The 21,049-nt window shown below is 35.1% G+C and overlaps 1 protein-coding gene across 1 annotated transcript in view; it reads left to right on the top strand.

The window, feature by feature from the left end:
- Positions 1-5,947: 5,947 nt before the first annotated feature.
- The window catches only part of smyd2b (SET and MYND domain containing 2b), a 29,602-nt gene continuing 14,500 nt past the window's right edge, over positions 5,948-21,049 (top strand). The window contains exons 1-5 of the mRNA XM_042777363.1: positions 5,948-6,187; positions 7,336-7,394; positions 12,844-12,954; positions 13,037-13,097; positions 20,535-20,659. Of these exons, the coding sequence (XP_042633297.1) occupies positions 6,004-6,187; positions 7,336-7,394; positions 12,844-12,954; positions 13,037-13,097; positions 20,535-20,659 (540 nt within the window). The 5' untranslated portion in view covers positions 5,948-6,003. The remainder of the gene's footprint in view (positions 6,188-7,335; positions 7,395-12,843; positions 12,955-13,036; positions 13,098-20,534; positions 20,660-21,049) is intronic.

Below are 21,049 nucleotides of genomic sequence, written 5' to 3'. Positions count from 1 at the left end.
AAATTTTGCAACTAATTTTGTTGCTTAAGCTTGATATTAAATTATATTTTCATATTAACTTGAGTATTAATTGAGTTTAAAAGACTAAGAAAATCATAAATTAGCATTGTATAGTGCTTCTCATACAATTTAATTAAAATCCACAGGCGAACATAACTCTTTAATGAAATGCCTAAAGAGGCCCGAAAAAAGTCTGGAGGTCTTGAATATATTACTTATAAAACTTGCCGTCGCAAAGATGAACCACGTGCATGCAACTACACTGTAAAACCCGACAAGTAACTTAACTCAAACCGTTTGAGTAAACAGATATCCTTAAAAACCTGACAAGTTAGGTTTACTCAAACCGTTTGAGGAAACCGATTGCCTTAAACCATTTAAGTTTTAAAACTTAACAGTTATGAGTACTCTGAACTTAATTCAGTTGAGTTCACTGAAAGAAGATATACATTGCAATTAAGTAATTAAGTGATTAATTGAGTGATAATTGAGCATAAGTGATGAACACCTGCTGTTAACAAACAGAATTACTGAAGAAAAGAGAGAGAAGGAACTACAACTAACTTCAGACACAGCCTCACTAAAACCTGACAAGTTATGTTAACTCAAACCGTTTGAGGAAACCGATTGCCTTAAACCATTTAAGTTTTAAAACTAATAGTTGTGAGTACTCTGAACTTAATTCAGTTGAGTTCACTGAAAGAAGATATACATTGCAATTAAATAATTAAGTGATTAATTGAGTGATAATTGTGAATTAGTGATGAACAGCTGCTGTTAACAAACAGAATTACTGAAGAAAAGAGAAAACACAAGAACTACAACTGACTTCAGACACAGCCTTAGATAAAATAAACTGAAATAAAATACATTAAATCTCTCAAGATCTGATTAAAACAACCCCACAAACAGCATCACCAGCTCCACTTATTAATAACCAGACTGACTTTATTTCTGTCAGATGTCTACAGAAGATCTGATTGAGAATTAACTAAGGTTTAGATGTTGGTTTTTTTCATTTAAAGTAACCATGTTAGAGATCAGTGTTTGCTTTAGTTGGGCTCTTGACCCTTGACTTCTGTCTTAGTTTTTTCTCTGGCTGTTGTAACCATTTGTTGTAACTCAAAAGCTCAGAGGAAATATCATCAGGTGTTATGCACACACTCACACTCTTAGAAGCTGCTTTTATCCAAAGCAACTTACAGTGCATTCAGGTTAGCGTTTTTTTTTAATCTAACCTGTACCTAGATGTTGGTTGTTATACTGTATATTGGTGATGATAATCATTGATTATTGAACTGTTCGGAGTCTAATCTCTGATGAAATAGGTGTTGTGTAATAATTATGATTGATTACAGTAAAAGTGATTCTAAGAGCGAGTGGTTCTGTGATAATCAGTTAATATAAAGAACTTTTCAAACAGTTTGGTTTTCTGTGGTGTCACTTAGTCACACACAGACATCAATAATCAGCATATATGAACCTCAACAATGGTGACCATAAAAAAAAAAAAAAAAAAAAACAACAACAACAATGCAGCAGAGCATGCTGGGAGCCATGGATGAGTTGGAGAGATGGACTACAATAGTACCCAGCATGCATTGCAGCATGTTTTTTTTTTCTTTGTAACCATTGTTGAGGTTCATATTCTGATTATTGATGTCTGTGTGTGACTAATTGACACCATAGAAGACCAAACTGTTTGGAAAGTCCTTTATATTAATTGATTATGAACGAACCACTGACTTTATGAATGGCTTTCATTGTAATCAACTGAACAAACTATAGAACACCTATTTAGTACGATTTTGAACTCTGAACAGCTCCATAATTGATGATTATCATCACCAATATGCTTGTACAACAACCAATACCTGATCATATTTTCTCTGGGTTTTTTTGAGTTATAACAAACATGTTTCAAAAACACATGGTTACAACATCCAAAAAAAAAAATAATATAAGACAGAAATCAAGGGTCAAGAGCCCAACTAAAGCAAACACTGATCTCTAACATGGTTACTTCAAATGAAACAATAAATCAACATCTAAACCTTAGTTAATTCTCATTAAGATCTTCTGTAGACGTCTGACAGAAATAAAGTCAGTCTGGTTATTGATAAGTGGAGCTGGTGATTCTGTTTGTTAACAGCAGCTGTTCATCACTAAAGCTCAATCAGCACTTAATTAATCACTTGATTACATAATGGAAAAGTTTTAAAAACTTACATGGTTTAAGTAAAGGCAATCTGTTTACTCAAACGGTTTGAGTTACTGTGACTTGTCAGGTTTTACAGTGTACTTAGTGCGTGAGATCATGACCGACCATCTCTGAAATGTTACTGTCATCTAGTGGTATCTTAATGCATAGTTACGTGTGGTATGCTTTATTTGAAGATGAATTTGTGCAACACAAAAACAGTGAAGAGAAAGTCTAAAAAGGCCAGACTCTAAAAGAAGCCATGTGTGTCATTTTATCCACGATTGTAGACACAGTTCACAAAACCATTTTGTGCTTGACTTGCAACATCTTCCTTTGATTGCATGCATATACATAGACACTGTTTGCCCCCTTGTCTTCCAGGCCAGCCCATACCACCCCTTCCGCCCCTTAGTTAACTGATGTTCTCTGTGAACATCGTTGTCTAAGCTTACAGCTGCTGAAAGGGTGTGGTGGCGCAAATCCAAAAATACTACTGACCTTAATGTGTATCAGTCAATCTTCTCTTCCTTCTCTGCTAATGTCTCCACTGCTAAAAGGACATACTAAAAAACAAAAATAAGAATTCGTCTAACTCTCGAATGCTCTTAAAAACGTTTCACTTGCTCCTTTGTCCTCCTCCTCCCCCTCCTGCATCAACTCTAATAGCTGATGACTTGTGCCACATTTTTTCATTAATAAAATTAAAAAAACATCAGTTCACAGTTTTCCACACCACAATCCGTCAAGCACATCTTACCAGCAAACATACACGCATTCACATCGTTCTCTTTCACTCTCTGAGGCATAAGTCTCCAAAACTCATCCTTTCTAATCATCCTACTACTTGTCCTTTTGATCCTATTCCATCTCATTTTCTTCAGACCATTTTCTCCTGCAGTTATACATTCACTCACTCATTCACATCATTAACACATCCCTTCACACTGGTGTTTTTCCCTCAGCATTTAGACTCGTATAACCCCACTACTTAAGAAACCCACCCTCAAACCATCTCTTTTAGAGAACTACAGACTGGTTTCCTTTCTTCCTTTCTTTGCAAAAACACTTGAACGAGATGTGTTCAACCAAGTCTCTGCCTTTTTCACACAGAACAATCTCCTTGACGGCAACCAATCTGGCTTCAGAAGTGGACATTCAACCAAGACTGCCTTGCTCTAAGTTATTGAAGCCCTAAGACTGGCAAGAGCGGATTCCAAATAATCAGTACTTATCTTGCTTGATCTGTCTGCTGCTTTTGACACTTTTAACCACCAGATCCTCCTGTCAACCCTATTGCCAAAGGGCATCTCAGGAACTGCACTCCAGTGGTTTGAGTCTTACCTATCAGACAGGTCCTTCAAAGTATCTTGGAGAGGTGAGGTGTCCAAGTCGCAATATCTAACTACTGGGGTGCCTCAGGGCTCAGTTCTTGGACCACTTCTCTTCTCTGTCTACATGGCATCATTAGGTTCTGTCATTCAGAACCGTATGATGTAGGATGAATGTGAAGTGTTGAATGCAATTTATCTTACAACGTTTTGTTTTTCCTAATGTATGTTCTCTCTTTAATATGAGGGAAAGAATCGAAATATGCTCCAGTGATCTTTATATCTAACTATATAGATTTATTAATTGTGTTTTGGTTATAAAATGTTTAATCGTTCAAGTTAATGTGTAAAATAGAGTGTTGAACGTCTCTGGGAAGCTCATTCTGTTGTCGCGTTTGGCGCGCTTGGTGGTCACGTGACCGGGCACTGAGGGAAGATTAGAAAAGCACACTGTATGTGTTCTTCCATTATAGATACTCGCCTGTGAGGGGAAAAAAATAGTAAATTGTGTTATTATTTACAATATATAATATTGTAAAGAAGACAGTGGTTTAAAATATATACTTTTACACTATATATACATATTGAGTAAATCTAATTCTAAGTTATATTGTCTTTATAAATATTAGTATTGATGGTGTATAAAATGTCTATGGAGTATTTAGGTGTCAACAAAAGAGTAAATTGAAGACAAGAAAAATGGTAAAAAAAGATTATTGTAATACAGTGACATTAAAGTGATGAAAAAGAAAGAAAGAGACACAACAGAATGTGAAGCAAAGCTTTAAAAAACAATTGTATGTACCTGAAAATTGATTTCTGAAATTGATTGTACACTGAATAAATATACCAACAGAGGAGCTGTGAAGGAGCAGACGTGACTCTCCCGGTCTTTTCATTTTATCCTGTTTTTACAGGTACAGTAATCTGTCTGATGGGTCTCCGGAGGCGGGGCCTGCAACACATGGCTTTTCATACCACTGCTATGCTGATGACACTCAACTCTACCTCTCATTCCATCCTGATGATCCGACGATAGCTGCTCGCATCTCAGCTTTTCTAACAGACATTTCTTGCTGGATGAAGGACCGTCACCTTCAACTCAACCTGGCCAAGACAGAAATGCTTGTGGTTTCAGCAAACCCATCATTTTTCACAATTTCACCATCCAATTTTCACATCAACCATAACTCCTTCAAAAACAGCCAGAAACCTTGGAGTTATGATTGATGATCAGCTGACTTTCTCAGACCACATTGCTAAAACTGTCCGGTCTTGCAGATTTGCTTTATTCAACATCAAGATGATCAATCTCTTTCTTTCAGAACATGCTGCACAGCTCCTTGTTCAAGCTCTTGTTCTGTCCAGGCTAGACTATTGCAATGCTCTCTTGACAGGTACTGTAAAACCCGACATCAAGATTAATTTTTAATGAGCCGAAAAAGAATGCATGTCACACACCTCTGTTTATCAGTTTGCACTGGCTACCAATAGCTGCTCGCATAAAATTCAAGGCATTGATGTTTGCCTACAAAACCACCACTGGCTCTGCTCCCATCTACCTAAATTCATTACTTCAGACTTACATGCCCTCTAGAAGCTTGCGTTCTGCAAGTGAACATCGCTTGAGTGTGCGATCCCGAAGAAGCACAAAGCCACTTTTATGGACTTTTAAATTAAATGTTCCCTCCTGGTGGAATGACCTGCCCAACTTAATCCTTAGCCATCTTCAAGAATTGACTAAAAACACATCTCTTCCAACTTTATTTGACCCTCTAACTCTAGCACTCAATTCTAATTATATTCTAAATAAATAAATAAATAAAAAACTTGTCCCTTAGACTTGCACTCTATTCATTTGTTGCTTGTTTTCTTAATAATAAAACTAACTTTGTAATCGTTTTGTATTCTCGGCTAACTGTTATGTTTTCTTTTCATTTATTACACAATTAACAAAAGCAAAAAAAAGACCTCTAAGACTAGCTTGCTCTATTCTTTTTCTATTCTATCTGTTTTCTTTTTATTTATTATATTATTTAAAAAGCACTTGCTATGTGTATTGCGTTACGCTAACTGAGACTTGTTATAGCACTTGTATATCATTGCTCTTTTTGTAAAATTTGATTTCTTCCATTGTCCTCATTTATAAGTCTCTTTGAATAAAAGCGTCTGCTAAATGACTAAATGTAAATATACACGGTAACAACATTACAATATTACAAACAATAAAGTGTTACGAGTAGTAGTTTAGGCATACGTGACGTTTTGACTTGATTACTTTTTGATACATATTTTATTTAATATAATTATTACCTTCCCGAAATAAATTCTGAGATTCGGGCGTGGATAATTCTACGTGCATGTTTGGGGAAGCTCATAAATATTCATATATGCTCCACCCATTTAAGTTACATCGAAAATCTCAGAAACCTCAGAACTCGGACCATCGGTGCGGACTACCGTTAAGTGCTGATGATGGAGTGTGAGGGCATCGCGGGCATTGAGCGTTTTAGCAGCCCGGGGAAGGGCAGAGGACTGCGGGTGACCAGAGCGTATGAAGTCGGTGAATTGCTCTTTTCGTGTCCCGCTTATTCATACGTACTGTCCGTGAACGAGAGAGGATTTATCTGTGAACAGTGCTTTACAAGGTCTGAATGTATTTATTTATGCACTTTATTTTTGTTGGTTTATCTTATTGGCTACTGTGTTACTTATATGCTTATGATCGCTATTTTCTAACAAATAACTTTCTTAATGGATATATAATATATACAGCTAAATTTAAAAATAAAGATGTGTACGTTCTCATTTGTTAGCATTAATGCATTTCTACAGCTTCATTAGAAAATGTATTTATTGTTGCATTTGAACGTTCTGGTGAAGCTGAATGAATGGCAGGATTTAACAGCATGAGTAGAAGTGCAAACAAGCTCTGAGATTTACATATCTTTGAGAGAGAGAGAGAGAGAGATAGAGAGAGAGAGAGCGTAAAGCCGAAAAACAAGCCCTTCTCTACTTTTAGATTTATCTCTTTTCTGTCATGACCAGCAGATAAGCTCTAAAAGGGCACATCTAAAAATACAGCAGAATGTCCTGAAGCAGCTGCCCAAACTCAGGACATTTGCTCTGGCCCTGTATGGTGACAGCACATTCACTGTGACAGCTGCTGAAGAGAGATTGCTGCTCTAATACCTTTCTCTATCACATTCTGTTCCAGTCTCTCTTAGTTGTAAATGTAACGCGTTACTTTGAAAATATAGTTAATCAATGCATACTAAAAAAAAAAAAAAAAAGCTTAAAAAAAATCTTTAAAAAAAAAAAGCTTAAAAAAAAGAAAAGAAAGAAAAAAGCTTTTTTTTATGCACTAAAAATCTTTTTATCTGCACTGTTTGTTCCACTGGTTTGCACTCTATCTGCCATGTGCCTTGCGCTGCTTTTATTTAACCTTAATTTTATTTTATTTTTTCTATTATGTCTTTTTTACATTCACTTATTGTATAGTTTTATCTTATATTTTATATTTGATCTAGATTTTTAGGCTTACTGTTAGTGTTATCTGTATGCACCGGAGGACTAAAAGAAAATCAACAACAAAACAATAAATGAAAATAAAGCACACTTGAAAGAAGAATTGACAATAAAGCAGACTTGACTTGACTTGACTTGACTTGATACTTACTGTTACATGGAAATAGTGCTTGTTCTTTCAAACACGAACACATTCATTATTTTATCATTAGGTGTTTTAATAAACATTGTTGTTGTTTTTGGTTTGTGTTTTTCTCTGTCATGTACAGGAAAAAGGGTTCTTGCCAAAATGTGGAAAGTGCAAAAAAGCATTCTACTGCAATGTGAACTGTCAGGTAAAACACACATACACAATAATATGCATACTAACAGTGATAAAAAGGTCTAATAAGAAAATTGGAAAAAAAAGACACTGTACATGACTTAAGTAAAAGGGTATCTGACAGCTTTGGAAGCTTGTTTTTGACACGGGATACAATATATATATATATATATATATATATACAGGTGCTGGTCATATAATTAGAATATCATCAAAAAGTTGATTTCACTAATTCCATTCAAAAAGTGTATATTATATGTATATTATATTCATTCATTACACACAGACTGATATATTTCAAATGTTTATTTCTTTTAATTTTGATGATTATAACTGACAACTAAGAAAAATCCCAAATTCAGTAAATTCAGGTCCCAATAATTGTGACCAACGAGTATTTGAGAAAAACATTCATTTCATAATGATATTTCCCCTCTGTTTTATATTCTTCCAGATGAATTTTCACAGCCTTTTTTGATCATATTTACCAAGGGTGCCAATATTTTTGGCCACGACTGTATATACATATACACACACATACACACACATATATACAGGTCCTTCTCAAAAAATTAGCATATTGTGAAAAAGTTCATTATTTTCCATAATGTAATGATAAAAATTAAACTTTCATATATTTTAGATTCATTGCACACCAACTGAAATATTTCAGGTCTTTTATGTTTTAATACTGATGATTTTTTGGCATACAGCTCATGAAAACCCCAAAATTCCTATCTCAAAAAATTAGCATATTTTATCCGACCAATAAAAGAAAAGTGTTTTTAATACAAAAAAAAAGTCAACCTTCAAATAATTATGTTCAGTTATGCACTCAATACTTGGTCGGGAATCCTTTTGCAGAAATGACTGCTTCAATGCGCCGTGGCATGGAGGCAATCAGCTTGTGGCACTGCTGAGGTGTTATGGAGGCCCAGGATGCTTCGATAGCGGCCTTAAGCTCATCCAGAGTGTTGGGTCTTGCGTCTCTCAACTTTCTCTTCACAATATCCCACAGATTCTCTATGGGGTTCAGGTCAAGAGAGTTGGCAGGCCAATTGAGCACAGTAATACCATGGTCAGTAAACCATTTACCAGTGGTTTTGGCACTGTGAGCAGGTGCCAGGTCTTGCTGAAAAACGAAATCTTCATCTCCATAAAGCTTTTTCAGCAGATGGAAGCATGAAGTGCTCCAAAATCTCCTGATAGCTAGCTGCATTGACCCTGCCCTTGATAAAACACAGTGGACCAACACCAGCAGCTGACATGGCACCCCAGACCATCACTCACTGTGGGTACTTGACACTGGACTTCAGGCATTTTGGCATTTCCTTCTCTTCAGTCTTCCTCCAGACTCTGGCACCTTGATTTCCGAATGACATGCAAAATTAGCTTTCATCCGATAAAAAGTACTTTGGACCACTGAGCAACAGTCCAGTGCTGCTTCTCTGTAGCCCAGGTCAGGCGCTTCAGCCGCTGTTTCTGGTTCAAAAGCACACGCCTGTGCACGGTGGCTCTGGATGTTTCTACTCCAGACTCAGTCCACTGCTTCCGCAGGTCCCCCAAGGTCTGGAATCGGTCCTTCTCCACAATCTTCCTCAGGGTCCGGTCACCTCTTCTCGTTGTGCAGCATTTTTTGCCACACGTTTTCCTTCCCACAGACTTCCCACTGAGGTGCCTTGATACAGCACTCTGGGAACAGCCTATTCGTTCAGAAATTTCTTTCTGTGTCTTACCCTCTCGCTTGAGGGTGTCAGGTCGGCAGTCTTATCCATGATTGCAGTTTTGAGTAATGAACAAGGCTGGGAGTTTTTAAAAGCCTCAGGAATCTTTTGCAGGTGTTTAGAGTTAATTAGTTGATTCAGATGATTAGGTTAATAGCTCGTTTAGAGAACCTTTTCATGATATGCTAATTTTTCGAGATAGGAATTTTGGGTTTTCATGAGCTGCATGCCAAAATCATCAGTTTTAAAACAATAAAAGACCTGAAATATTTCAGTTGGTGTGCAATGAATCTAAATATATATGAAAGTTTAATTTTTATCATTACATTATGGGAAAATAATGAACTTTTTCACAATATGCAAATTTTTTGAGAAGGACCTGTATATATATATATATATATAAATATATATACACTGTAAAACCCGACAAAGTAACTTAACTCAAACCGTTTGAGTAAACAGATATCCTTAAAAACCTGACAAGTTGGGTTTACTCAAACCGTTTGAGGAAACCGATTGCCTTAAACCATTTAAGTTTTAAAACTAACACACTGTAAAACCCGACAAGTAACTTAACTCAAACCGTTTGTGTAAACAAATATCCTTAAAAACATGACAAGTTGGGTTTACTCAAACCGTTTGAGGAAACCGATTGCCTTAAACCATTTAAGTTTTAAAACTAATAGTTGTGAGTACTCTGAACTTAATTCAGTTGAGTTCACTGAAAGAAGATATACATTGCAATTAAATAATTAAGTGATTAATTGAGTGATAATTGTGAATTAGTGATGAACAGCTGCTGTTAACAAACAGAATTACTGAAGAAACACAGGAACTACAACTGACTTCAGACACAGCCTTAGATAAAATAAACTGAAATAAAATACATTAAATCTGATTAAACAACCCCACAAACAGCATCACCAGCTCCACTTATTAATAACCAGACTGACTTTATTTCTGTCAGACGTCTACAGAAGATCTGATTGAGAATTAACTAAGGTTTAGATGTTGATATATGTTTTCATTTAAAGTAACCATGTTAGAGATCAGTGTTTGCTTTAGTTGGGCTCTTGACCCTTGATTTCTGTCTTAGTTTTTTCTTTGGCTGTTATAACCAATTTTGTTGTAACTCAAAAGCCCAGAGAAAATATCATCAGGTGTTATACACACACTCACACTCTTAGAAGCTGCTTTTATCCAAAGCACCTTACAGTGCATTCAGGTTAGCATTTTTTATCTAACATGTACCTAGATGTTGGTTGTTATACTGTATATTGGTGATGATAGTCATTGATTATTGAACTGTTTGGAGTCTAATCTCTGATGAAATAGGTGTTGTGTAATTAGTTGGATTGATCACAGTTAAAGTGATTCTAAGAGCCAATGGTTCTGTGATAATCAGTTAATATAAAGAACTTTTCAAACAGTTTGGTTGTCTGTGGTCTCACTTAGTCAAACACAGACATCAATAATCAGCATATGAACCTCAACAATGGTGACCATAAAAAAAAAAAAAAATAAAATAACAAAAAACAATGCAGCAGAGCATGCTGGGAGCCATGCATGAGTTTTTGTACTACAATAGTACCCAGCATGCACTGCAGCATGTTTTTTTTTTCTTTTTTCGTAACCATTGTTGAGGTTCATATTCTGATTATTGATGTCTGTGTGTCACTAATTGACACCATAGAAAACCAAACTGTTTGGAAAGTCCTTTATATTAACTGATTATGAAAGAACCACTGATTTTATGAATGGCTTTCATTGTAATCAACTGAACTAACTATAGAACACCTATTTAGTCAGATTTTGAACTCTGAACAGCTTCATAATTGATGATTATCATCACTGATATGTTGTATAACAACCAATACCTGATCATATTTTCTCTGGGTTTTTTGAGTTATAACAAACATGTTAAAAAACACATGGTTACAACAACCAGAAAAAAATAAATAATCTAAGACAGAAATCAAGGGTCAAGAGCCCAACTAAAGCAAACACTGATCTCTAACATGCTTACTTCAAATGAAACAATAAATCAACATCTAAACCTTAGTTAATTCTCAATAAGATCTTCTGTAGACGTCTGACAGAAATAAAGTCAGTCTGGTTATTAATAAGTGGAGCTGGTGATTGCTGTTTGTGTAACAGCAGCTGGTCATCACTAAAGCTCAATCAGCACTTAATTAATCACTTGATTACATAATTGCAAAGTTTTAAAACTTTCATGGTTTAAGTAAAGACAATCTGTTTACTCAAATGGTTTGAGTTACTGTGACTTGTCAGGTTTTACAGTGTATATATATATATATATATATATATATATATATATATATATATATATATATATATATATATAAAAGTAACTGTAACATAATCCCACAATCCAGACCTATTTTCTCAAAAAAGACTTTATTTCTCACAGTTATGATGAGTTTACATCCTGCAGTTGGAGCCCTGATAAAAAGTAAAACAAATCTACTTAAATGATTAATTATCATATAATAAAGACTGTACTTCACTATTTTTTATTAATTTATATCATGTTTTAAAAACGTCGGTGAAACAATGGGCCAGAGCAAAAATTAGGCAATGCATGTACTGTGCTGATAATGAAATTCACATCACAGGTCTTTTGTTAAAACTATAGATCGAACTTCCACATTTTAGTATTCCTGCACAGCTGGACCAACAGAGGGATGGTGCCAAAATCAAAAGTTAATTATGAGTGTCAAAAGGTGGTCACAGTTCTTTCTATGTTTTCTCTAGTCATGTACAAAATGCAATTTCAGAATAGTTTTATTCAACATTCTACAGTGAAGAAAGCCAAGTTGTTAAAAGTCCATCATGTCAGCACTGAAGTACCCTTGTTCAAGTTCAGAAACATCAGCGACTCCTCATGCATGGCAGCAAGTCATTGATATGTTTTTCCCCCATATTTTTTTAGGCTCCATCTGCAAAGCACATTAGGATTTAAATTTAGCATCTCAACTCCCTCTGAATTTTATGTGTACAGTTGTCCACAACAATCACATCTCAACTTTGTACCAAACTATCTGGTTGTCCACACAAATCAATTTAATTAGTTTATCCATATTATTCATCAGGCCTGGGGGACATATAGCTGCATTTTTCCATTAAAATATTTTCCAAAATTTTGACAATATTTTTAGATTTGCTCTTGATTTATTTGTTTATTTATTAAAATAAAATTAAGAAATACAATTTGGAAATGTAAAAATGTAAATTTAGATTTACATTTTTTTTTCTTGTTTTAGAAAGGGGTAGGGCAGGGGTATTTTACACTACAAGAGTTTTAAACCTGTGTTTTACATGACTGAATGCACAGATCGATCCTGACTAGGGATGTAACGATTCACCCAATTCATGATGCAATACGATTCACAATGCTGATTTCATAATACGCTTTTCTCATGTTTTTTTTAAAACTTGATTTATTGGGGATTGAGCTAAAGTCTGCAGGACAGTGGTCCCCAGTACTGGAGTTGCCCATTCCTGGTATACACTATAAAGCATTCTATTCCACAAAATCAATAACCATTCTTTCATTTAAAAAAATCTTTTAATGATTTTCATAATCTGCAATCGCGCAAGACATAAAATAAGCATCTTATCTCTCTGTGTCTTTATACCTTATATACATTCATGATGTGTATAGTTGTATATGCATTAATGAGTGTTTCATGTGTAATTTTTTTGTGTATTTGACAGAAAAAGAACTGGCCCATGCACAAGCTGGAGTGTCATGCTATGTGTGTGTATGGAGAGAACTGGTGCCCCTCAGAGACAGTGCGACTGGTGGCCAGAATCATCGCCAGGCTGGTCAGATACAAACACCATTTTATTACTCTCTAATGTTGACTGCGGACATCAATGAGTGTTTGACGTGTATTTACTTATGCAGAGACACCAGAGAGAGAGAAGCCCATCAGAAAAACTGCTCTTACTGAAGGATATGGAAGCCCGTAAGTACCAGAAATCATTCAACACATCTGACAGAGAGGGCATGCTGTGTTTTGTATTTTTAAATTTATTTTGTCAAATGGATTTCACATATCAAGTCTTTTTATCTAGAAGTGCCCTTTTGTGATGCTACACTGTAAAAAGTGATACTCTATATTTACTCAATAAAATTGTGGCAACAGATTACAAGCAATATTATTAATTAAATTTAACACATAATAATTAATTAGAATTAATCAGATGAGATGCTTACAAGCAATCATTCAAAATGAGTAAAATAACATGAAAAAAATAAGTAAAATGTATACAAAAATATTGGTTTTGTTGGACAAAAAACGAGAAGCACCTGGCTGCAGGCTGCTTATAGAGGCGGGGTTGCACATGTTAACCCGCCCCATACCTACTCTGATTGGTTTGATCGTCTTTCATAGGCATACATGATAGGAAATGTTGTGCGTAGTTGGTGTACACTTAAAAATAATACACTATATTTACTTATAAAATTGTGGCAACAGATTACCAGCAATATTATTAATTAAATTTAACACATAAGAATTCATTAGAATTAATCAAATGAGATGCTTAGAAATTAACCATTCAAAATTAGTCAAATAGCACAAAAAAAACAAGTAAAGTTTAAACAAAACAAAACAAACAAACAAACAAAAAAAAAAACATTTATTTGAGAAAGAAAAACAAAAACACTATGCTAATGAATACTATGTTATGCATACCAGCCAGTAGTTGGCGATTAAGAAAACACAGCACAAAAATGTAATTCACAAATTCATGTTTTTGTTGCTTTTCATGGAGATGATATAGGCATTGTGTTCAAAAGCTTATGTTTTTAAGCCCCCAAAACAGAGTCATTGAAGACACCTGATGTTAACAAACAGAATCACTGATAGAGAATAATCTACATTTTGGTTACCATTACGGTGGTCAGTGTTTGCTTTAGTTGGGCTCTCTTGACCCTTAAACTTTTAAACAAATTTTTTTTTTGGTTGCTGTAATTGTGGTTACAGCCGTTAGACAAAGCCAATAAGAATAAGTGTCAGCTGGTGTTGTTTGTATTGACATCATTTGATCTGGATTTCTGAGATGGTTGTGTCTTATCAACAACAGGTGTCCTTTGGTTTGTACAGTTATAAGGTCTGGTATTTTCAGCATAATCAGAGCTATTCTTAGAAGCATTTCTGATCAAAACATTTTAAAAAAGAATCTTTTATTTAAGCACACAGACATCAAGAATCAGCCTGAGAACCTCAACAATGGTGACCATCAAAAAGCATGTTACACTGTATCTGGGTGCCACCAATCAAAAACTCAGTTATGGCTCCCATCATGCTTTGCGGCATGAATAAATTATGAGATGAATTGTCTTAGATACATTCTCTCTTTATTTTTTATTTTTTTTTACTTTTTTATGCAATTTTTAGTAGCTTGTTTTGTGATGCTTACAGTTCATCTGTTAATCCTGAATATGCTGTTTGTCACCATTCTTGAGATTCATACGCTGGTTCTTGAATGTCACTGTGTGCCTAAAATAAGGTTTCCCTCTCCCACTACAAATTTTTTCTTAATCAGAATTCTTAAACTCTGGATTTTACAGAAAATTTTGGCTTTTTCTGTTGTTGGAATTACAGGGGCTGCTATATTGAATGTTATTTTAACTCAGAGAACATTATTTTTATAAACACTCAAGCCAAACAATGATTATGTAAAAATCATAACCAACACCACCTGAACATCTTTACTCTTAGGATGTCTAGCTGTGTATAATTCAGTTACAACAGCTATGCAACATGTAATATTAAAAAGTCAAGGTCAAGAGCACAACTAAAACAAACACTTACAACTATAATGGTAAACCCTATAAATGTACCCTTTTCCTCCTTCAGTGATTCTGTTTGTGAATTTTAGGTGTCTTCAATAAATCTGTTTGTGGGGGCCTGAAGACACAAACTTCTGAACATGATGCCTGTATCATATCTATGTAAGCAACAAACATGTGAATTTGTAAAAACAAGTTGACATCATGTGCATGCATATAATGTGTTTCACTGGGTGTTTAGTGATCACCAACTACTGGCCTGGCATGTATAACATAGTATTCTTTAGCATAATGTTTTGTTTGTTTTTGTTTGTGTTTTCAATTAAATCAATATTTTTGTGTAAATTTTACTTAATTTTTTTCATGTTCTTCTACTCATTTTGAATGGTTGCTTGTTCAAGCATCTAATTTGATTATTTCTAATTAATTCTGATTTGTTAAATTTAATTAATAATATTGGATATAAAATTTTAAACAATTTTATTGAGTAAATAAAGTGAATAATTTTTTACAGTGTATGTGCAATGGTTTTATTTTATTATTATTATTTTTTTTATTGTATTTAAGCTCATAAAAAGTCATTTAAATGGTATAACACAAGTCCTAACTACCACTCTTTAGGTCTTAAATTTGGGGATGGTAAACAAGAATCATGATACGGGGTGATAGTTGCCTAATCTGATTATTAAGCTTTAAAAGGATTATTTAATTAAATAAATGTAGGCCACAAGTTCAAAGTAAAAATGTGGCACTGTTGCGCATTCTACAGGCTTGTGGTTTCAAAGCAGTTTGCAATTAATATGTAATGGGGACTCTTTAGATCCAAGTGCAAGCTTTATTAATACAAAGGCAAGGCAAGGTCAAGATCCAACAAACAATGTTATCCAAGGCAAATTTGCAAAAGAGTAAACCAAAGTAACAGGCAATGGTCAAAATCCAAGTGAGCAGTCCAAAATACAAAATAAACAAAACAATGAAAGGCAAATGCAATGGTAAATGAAAATGCTTGGTAGAGTCTGCAACAGCAAAACAGTACTTAGCCATGTGCGTAATAGTAATAGAAATAGTCCTCCTAAATGGAACCAGCTGTGCATGTAATTAGTTCCTAGCATGGGTGTTATAGGAGATGTAGTCCATGAAACAATGGTACAAGTAAATGATGGAGTGTCCTCTAGAGCAGTGCTTCCCCCCTGTCCTGCACCTTTTGTATGTCTCCCTTATCTAACACACCTGATTCCACTCATCAGCTCATTAGTAGACAATGCAAGAACTAAATTGGGTGTGTCTGATTAGGGAGACATAGAAAATGTGCAGGGCAGGGGGTCCTCCAGGACAGGTTTGGGAAGCACTGCTCTACAGGATCTCATGGGCACTCAGCTGGAGATCCTGACACAACGAGTACGCATTTATGACAAGCGTTTGCTTATGATCTACTGTTGATTAATTATTGCAATGTTTACTTTATTGTTTTCTAAGAGTGCATTTTATCTACTTCATATTTTTTAAATGTACACCTGTCAGCTCTAGTAGCTTTTCACATTATCATATCAGCAAATATACATTTTATATTAGTGGTGTCAAAATTAGCGCACGTTAACGTAGGGGATTAATTTTTCCAGTTTAACGCGTTAAAAATATTTAACGCAATTAATGCAAGGGCGGGGCTAGGGTTGGCTACCCCACTCAAAACTGCTGCTTCTGTCAGTTTTTCTCTTGACAAGAAGTGCATTTATTCAGTCGCAGAGCGACTGAGAACGGGAGACGTTTCAGATGTGTGCTCCACTTCACTTCAGATCAAGGGAGTGCTTAAACTGTACTGTGCTCGCAGTGCATGCTCTTCAATTGCACACACAAAGGTGCAGCCGCGCGCTGTAGCCTGTATCCTTTCATATCAAAGCGCGAAATAAACTATGTGCAGGCAATGTCGTGGTCAGTTAAAGGGTTAGTTCACACAAAAATTAAAATAATCCCATAAATTACTCACCCTCATGTCATCCTAGGGGTATATGACTTTCTTCTTTCACACGAATATAGTCAGAGTCTCTGATCTTTCAAGCTGTTTAATGCCACTCAGCGGGTGATGCAGTGCATCAGTCCAAAAGAAGTAAAATAAAAAGCACCCATCCTTAAAAAAAAGTGCCTCACACATCTCCAGAGGGTGAACAAAGGCCTACTGCAGCAAATCGGTGCATTTTTGTAAGAAAAATATCCATATTCAACACTTAATAATCAATTTTATAGAGAAATCAGTACTGGTATCATTGATACTGGCCTTCAGTCATAAAAAGATGCCATTAAAAAATATAAAAAATTATACTGTCTTTATGTTAACTTTAATATTAGGTGGGATTAATTTCGATTAATTTCAGAAAAATGTGCGATTAGTATTTTTTTTTTTTTTTTTATCAAATGACATACTTGAAATTTTCAAATCCAAAGAGATATTCTTTATAAAAATTAAGAGTCAACCACTCCTACCTAAAACAGCTCATTCTGATACACCCCCACGTCTACGTCACGATATGGCAAGATTTGCATAATGCCACCCAAATGTTCACGCAAAGAAATAAGGCGTAAGATTCTCACTGTTGCCTCCCGCAACAACTCATGTAGATGATATGCTTCATTTCGAAATCAAATCCAACCTACTTTGGCCTTCCCTTCCAAAAGAGTACACATAACCATAAATCATAAATGGTTAAATTGTATTTACAACACTGTTCTGGAACAGTTCAGATGTGTTCAGATGTGTGAATTGCATTTTGCGGAGGACAAGGACTGTTTCCTGATCCTGGGAGAGTAGCCTACAATGCCAGTGTCTGTTTCTATAAAGTGGGGTAATTCCAACTTTGCAAAGACAGTCTGGTGCTTCTGACACATAGTCTGTAAGTACGTTTACATATTTAAAGGATTTGCCACTGGTGATTCAAACACGAGTTTTGAGCAGTGTAGAGTAACTGTTAGAGCTTGCTGTTTGTCGATTCTCAGATGACAAATGCAGACATGGTTTTATGTTTATGCAGCGCGATACAAAACGCAACATGTAAAAAGGCAGTATAAGTCATTATAATCAGTAATTATGTCCCCACTGGATTCAACAAATGCCTCACAAATGTTTGTAATGGGTTTTATTGGTTTTGTTTCATCACGCCGGGACACGACATCACAGGAGAGGTGGGACTTCCAAGTCACAAGCAAGTCTTCAAGTCATATCCCAAGTCCTCAAAGAGTTAATAAGTTAATAAGATAATTAAGTGACTAATTAAATGATGATTTTGCATTAGTGATGAACATCTGCTGTTAACTGTCAACATCATTGAAGAAAAGAGAAACACAAGAACTACATCTGAATTTAGGCACAGCCTTAGATGAAATCAACAAACACACACACGATGCCACCATAATTGTGGTAAAGGTTTGCTTTAGTTTGTCTCTTGACCCTTATAGTAATTCAAAGTAAATTGCTTTTAAGCAATTGCAACATTCACAACAAACATTTATCCATTATTGATTCAAAAACTTTCTAACTAAAAATCAATAAAAATCAACAACATGAATTTCCCCTATCTACTAACTAACAACCAACAACCACCTAACACTAGAAAAAGAAAAAAAAAAAAAAAAGTCCTACTAAATAAACACCACCGTAATGCTTTGATATTGAAGGAAAAAAAGAACTGTATTAGCTCAGGCTTTTAGACACGAACACTTATCATATGATCCTCAACAGCGGTGACAATAATTTTTCATACTGCAGTGCATGATGGGAGTTTTTACACTGGTGTTACCCAGCATGCATTGCAGCATGAAGCATTTTGTTGATCATCACCATTGTTGAGATTCATATGCTGATTCTTGATGTGTGTGTCTAAATAGTAATGGACTTAAAATTGTAATTTGCATTAAATATTTAGTATGTACTCAAGACATCTCACAGTGATTATCTCATCATATAAATAGCTAATAGTTGCACACTGTACAGCACCAGTCTCTCTACTTCATAACACCATGTGCAGTATTACAGAGAGAGATCTAGTATAAGAAGTCAAGAGCCCAACTAAAGCAAACACTGATCTCCATGATGGTGGCATCATTTTAACCAATAAAACATCAACATCTGTTCCTCTGTAATTCTCAATAACAGCAGGTGTTCATTACAATTGCACAATTGTCATGAAATTAGTCACTTAATTATCTCATTAACTTTAACTGTTTGAGGACTTGGGATATGACTTGAAGACTTGCTTGTGACTTGAAAGTCCCACCTCTGCATCACAGTGTTAAGGGGTGTAACATTTGCATGCATGCATCAGTCCAAAAAGAAGTTAAATAAAAAGTGCCCATCCAATAAAAAAAAAAAAGTGTCTCACACAGCTCCCGGGGGTGAACAAACGCCTCCTGTGGCGAATCAATGTGTTTTGAAGGAAAATATCATTATTCAAAACGTAATTATCAATTTAATCTAGTTTGCGCTCACTGTTGTACACGGAAACAGTTCTGGGCGGATGACGTGTGAGTTCAGTTTTGCATATGCACTGCTCAGAAGTGAGGAACGTGGAAACGCAGCAGAGAAATTAAAACAAAACAACGGTCAATAATTAGAAGTACAAAACGAGGATATGAGAAGAAGGATGTCAGAGCATTTCGATATAAACCAAGAGGAGACTGGTTTTTCTTTGCTAAAGTAAGGAAACTTTGCTTCCTTTGATCCTGTAATAAAAACGTTGGTTTTCACAAGACTCAGCGGTGCATGCGCAATGCTGACCTCATACGTCATCAGCATGGAGATGCTTCCGTGTAAAACTGTTGGTGCAAGCTACATTAAAGTGATTATTCCTTTTTGAATATGGATATTTTTCTTACAAAATGCATCGATTCGCCACAGGAGGGATTTGTTCACCCCCGTAGCCATGTGAGACACTTTTTTATGGATGGGCGCTTTTTATTTAACTTCTTTTGGACTGATGCATGCAACACCCGCTGAGTGCCATTAAACAGCTTGAAAGATCAAAGACCATTTTTAATATAACTCCGACTGGATTCGTCTGAAAGAAGAAAATCATATACACCTAGGATGCCTCTTGGGTGAGAAAAAAAAAACTGAATAATTTTCATTTTTGGGTGAACTAACCCTTTAAGTGCAAAATCTAGTGATTTGATTATCTTTCAATTTTAGGGCTCAGAGTTTTTTAATTATTTCTTTTTGCTTTAAATTTGAGCCTGTTTCCTCTGCCTTACACAGTATTTAGAAAATAGTTTTCTTTTTCTTTTTATTTATTTATTTATTTATTTATTCAGTTTTCAATTTGTGTATTTTCTGCAGTTCTTTGTGATTCATATTTTTATAGTTTTTTTCCAATAATTCAAAAATTGGTTGAATTTTATTTTTGGATCAATTATTGTCAATTGCCTTTGGGTGTATTGTGCTTTAAAAAAAAAAAAAAAAAAACTATCTAATCTAATTCCCAGTGGTTACATTTATTTTCTCTTGTTTTAATATCATTACTTGGAAATACATCATAGTTGCAAATGTAATTTTATGTTAACTTTAAGCATGTAAAGCTGTTACTGTATATAATGTTATTATGTCTTCATTTTCTCGCAGACATGGAGGATATGGATAATGAGAAAAAAGAGATGACTGAAGCACATATAGCCGGTCTCCATCACTTCTATTCCAAACACCTGGATTTCCCTGATCATCATGCCCTGCTCACACTTTTATCACAGGTAAACACAGAAGTTTTGACAGCTGACCCTTTGCAATGCCCCTCCTTGCTGCTTTACTGATCAATCCTTCTTTAATAAATAAAATGCCACGCGTGACTTTGCTACCAAGCAAATGTCATCATGCAACAGCAAGCAGGTCATTTGCAGAGGCTATGGTTACAAATAATGATTTACTGATTTGGCACAGACCAGTCTTTTCGCTTCATTAGACCTCAGTATATTATCAGGAGCGGTGTGTAAATAGCCTTTTTTCATTTTTAAAACTTTTAAAAGTTTGAAAACCTCAGATTTAGGGGAGACATGGAATATAATTCAGTTAATTGTTGTAAATAATGTTGTGTATAGATAATTATTGATTAAAGAGTAGTTGTTGTTGTTTTAATGACTCTT

This window comes from Cyprinus carpio, chromosome A20 (assembly GCF_018340385.1).
Source record: "Cyprinus carpio isolate SPL01 chromosome A20, ASM1834038v1, whole genome shotgun sequence".
NCBI lineage: Eukaryota > Metazoa > Chordata > Actinopteri > Cypriniformes > Cyprinidae > Cyprinus > Cyprinus carpio.
This window is presented reverse-complemented; position numbering and strand designations above follow the sequence as displayed.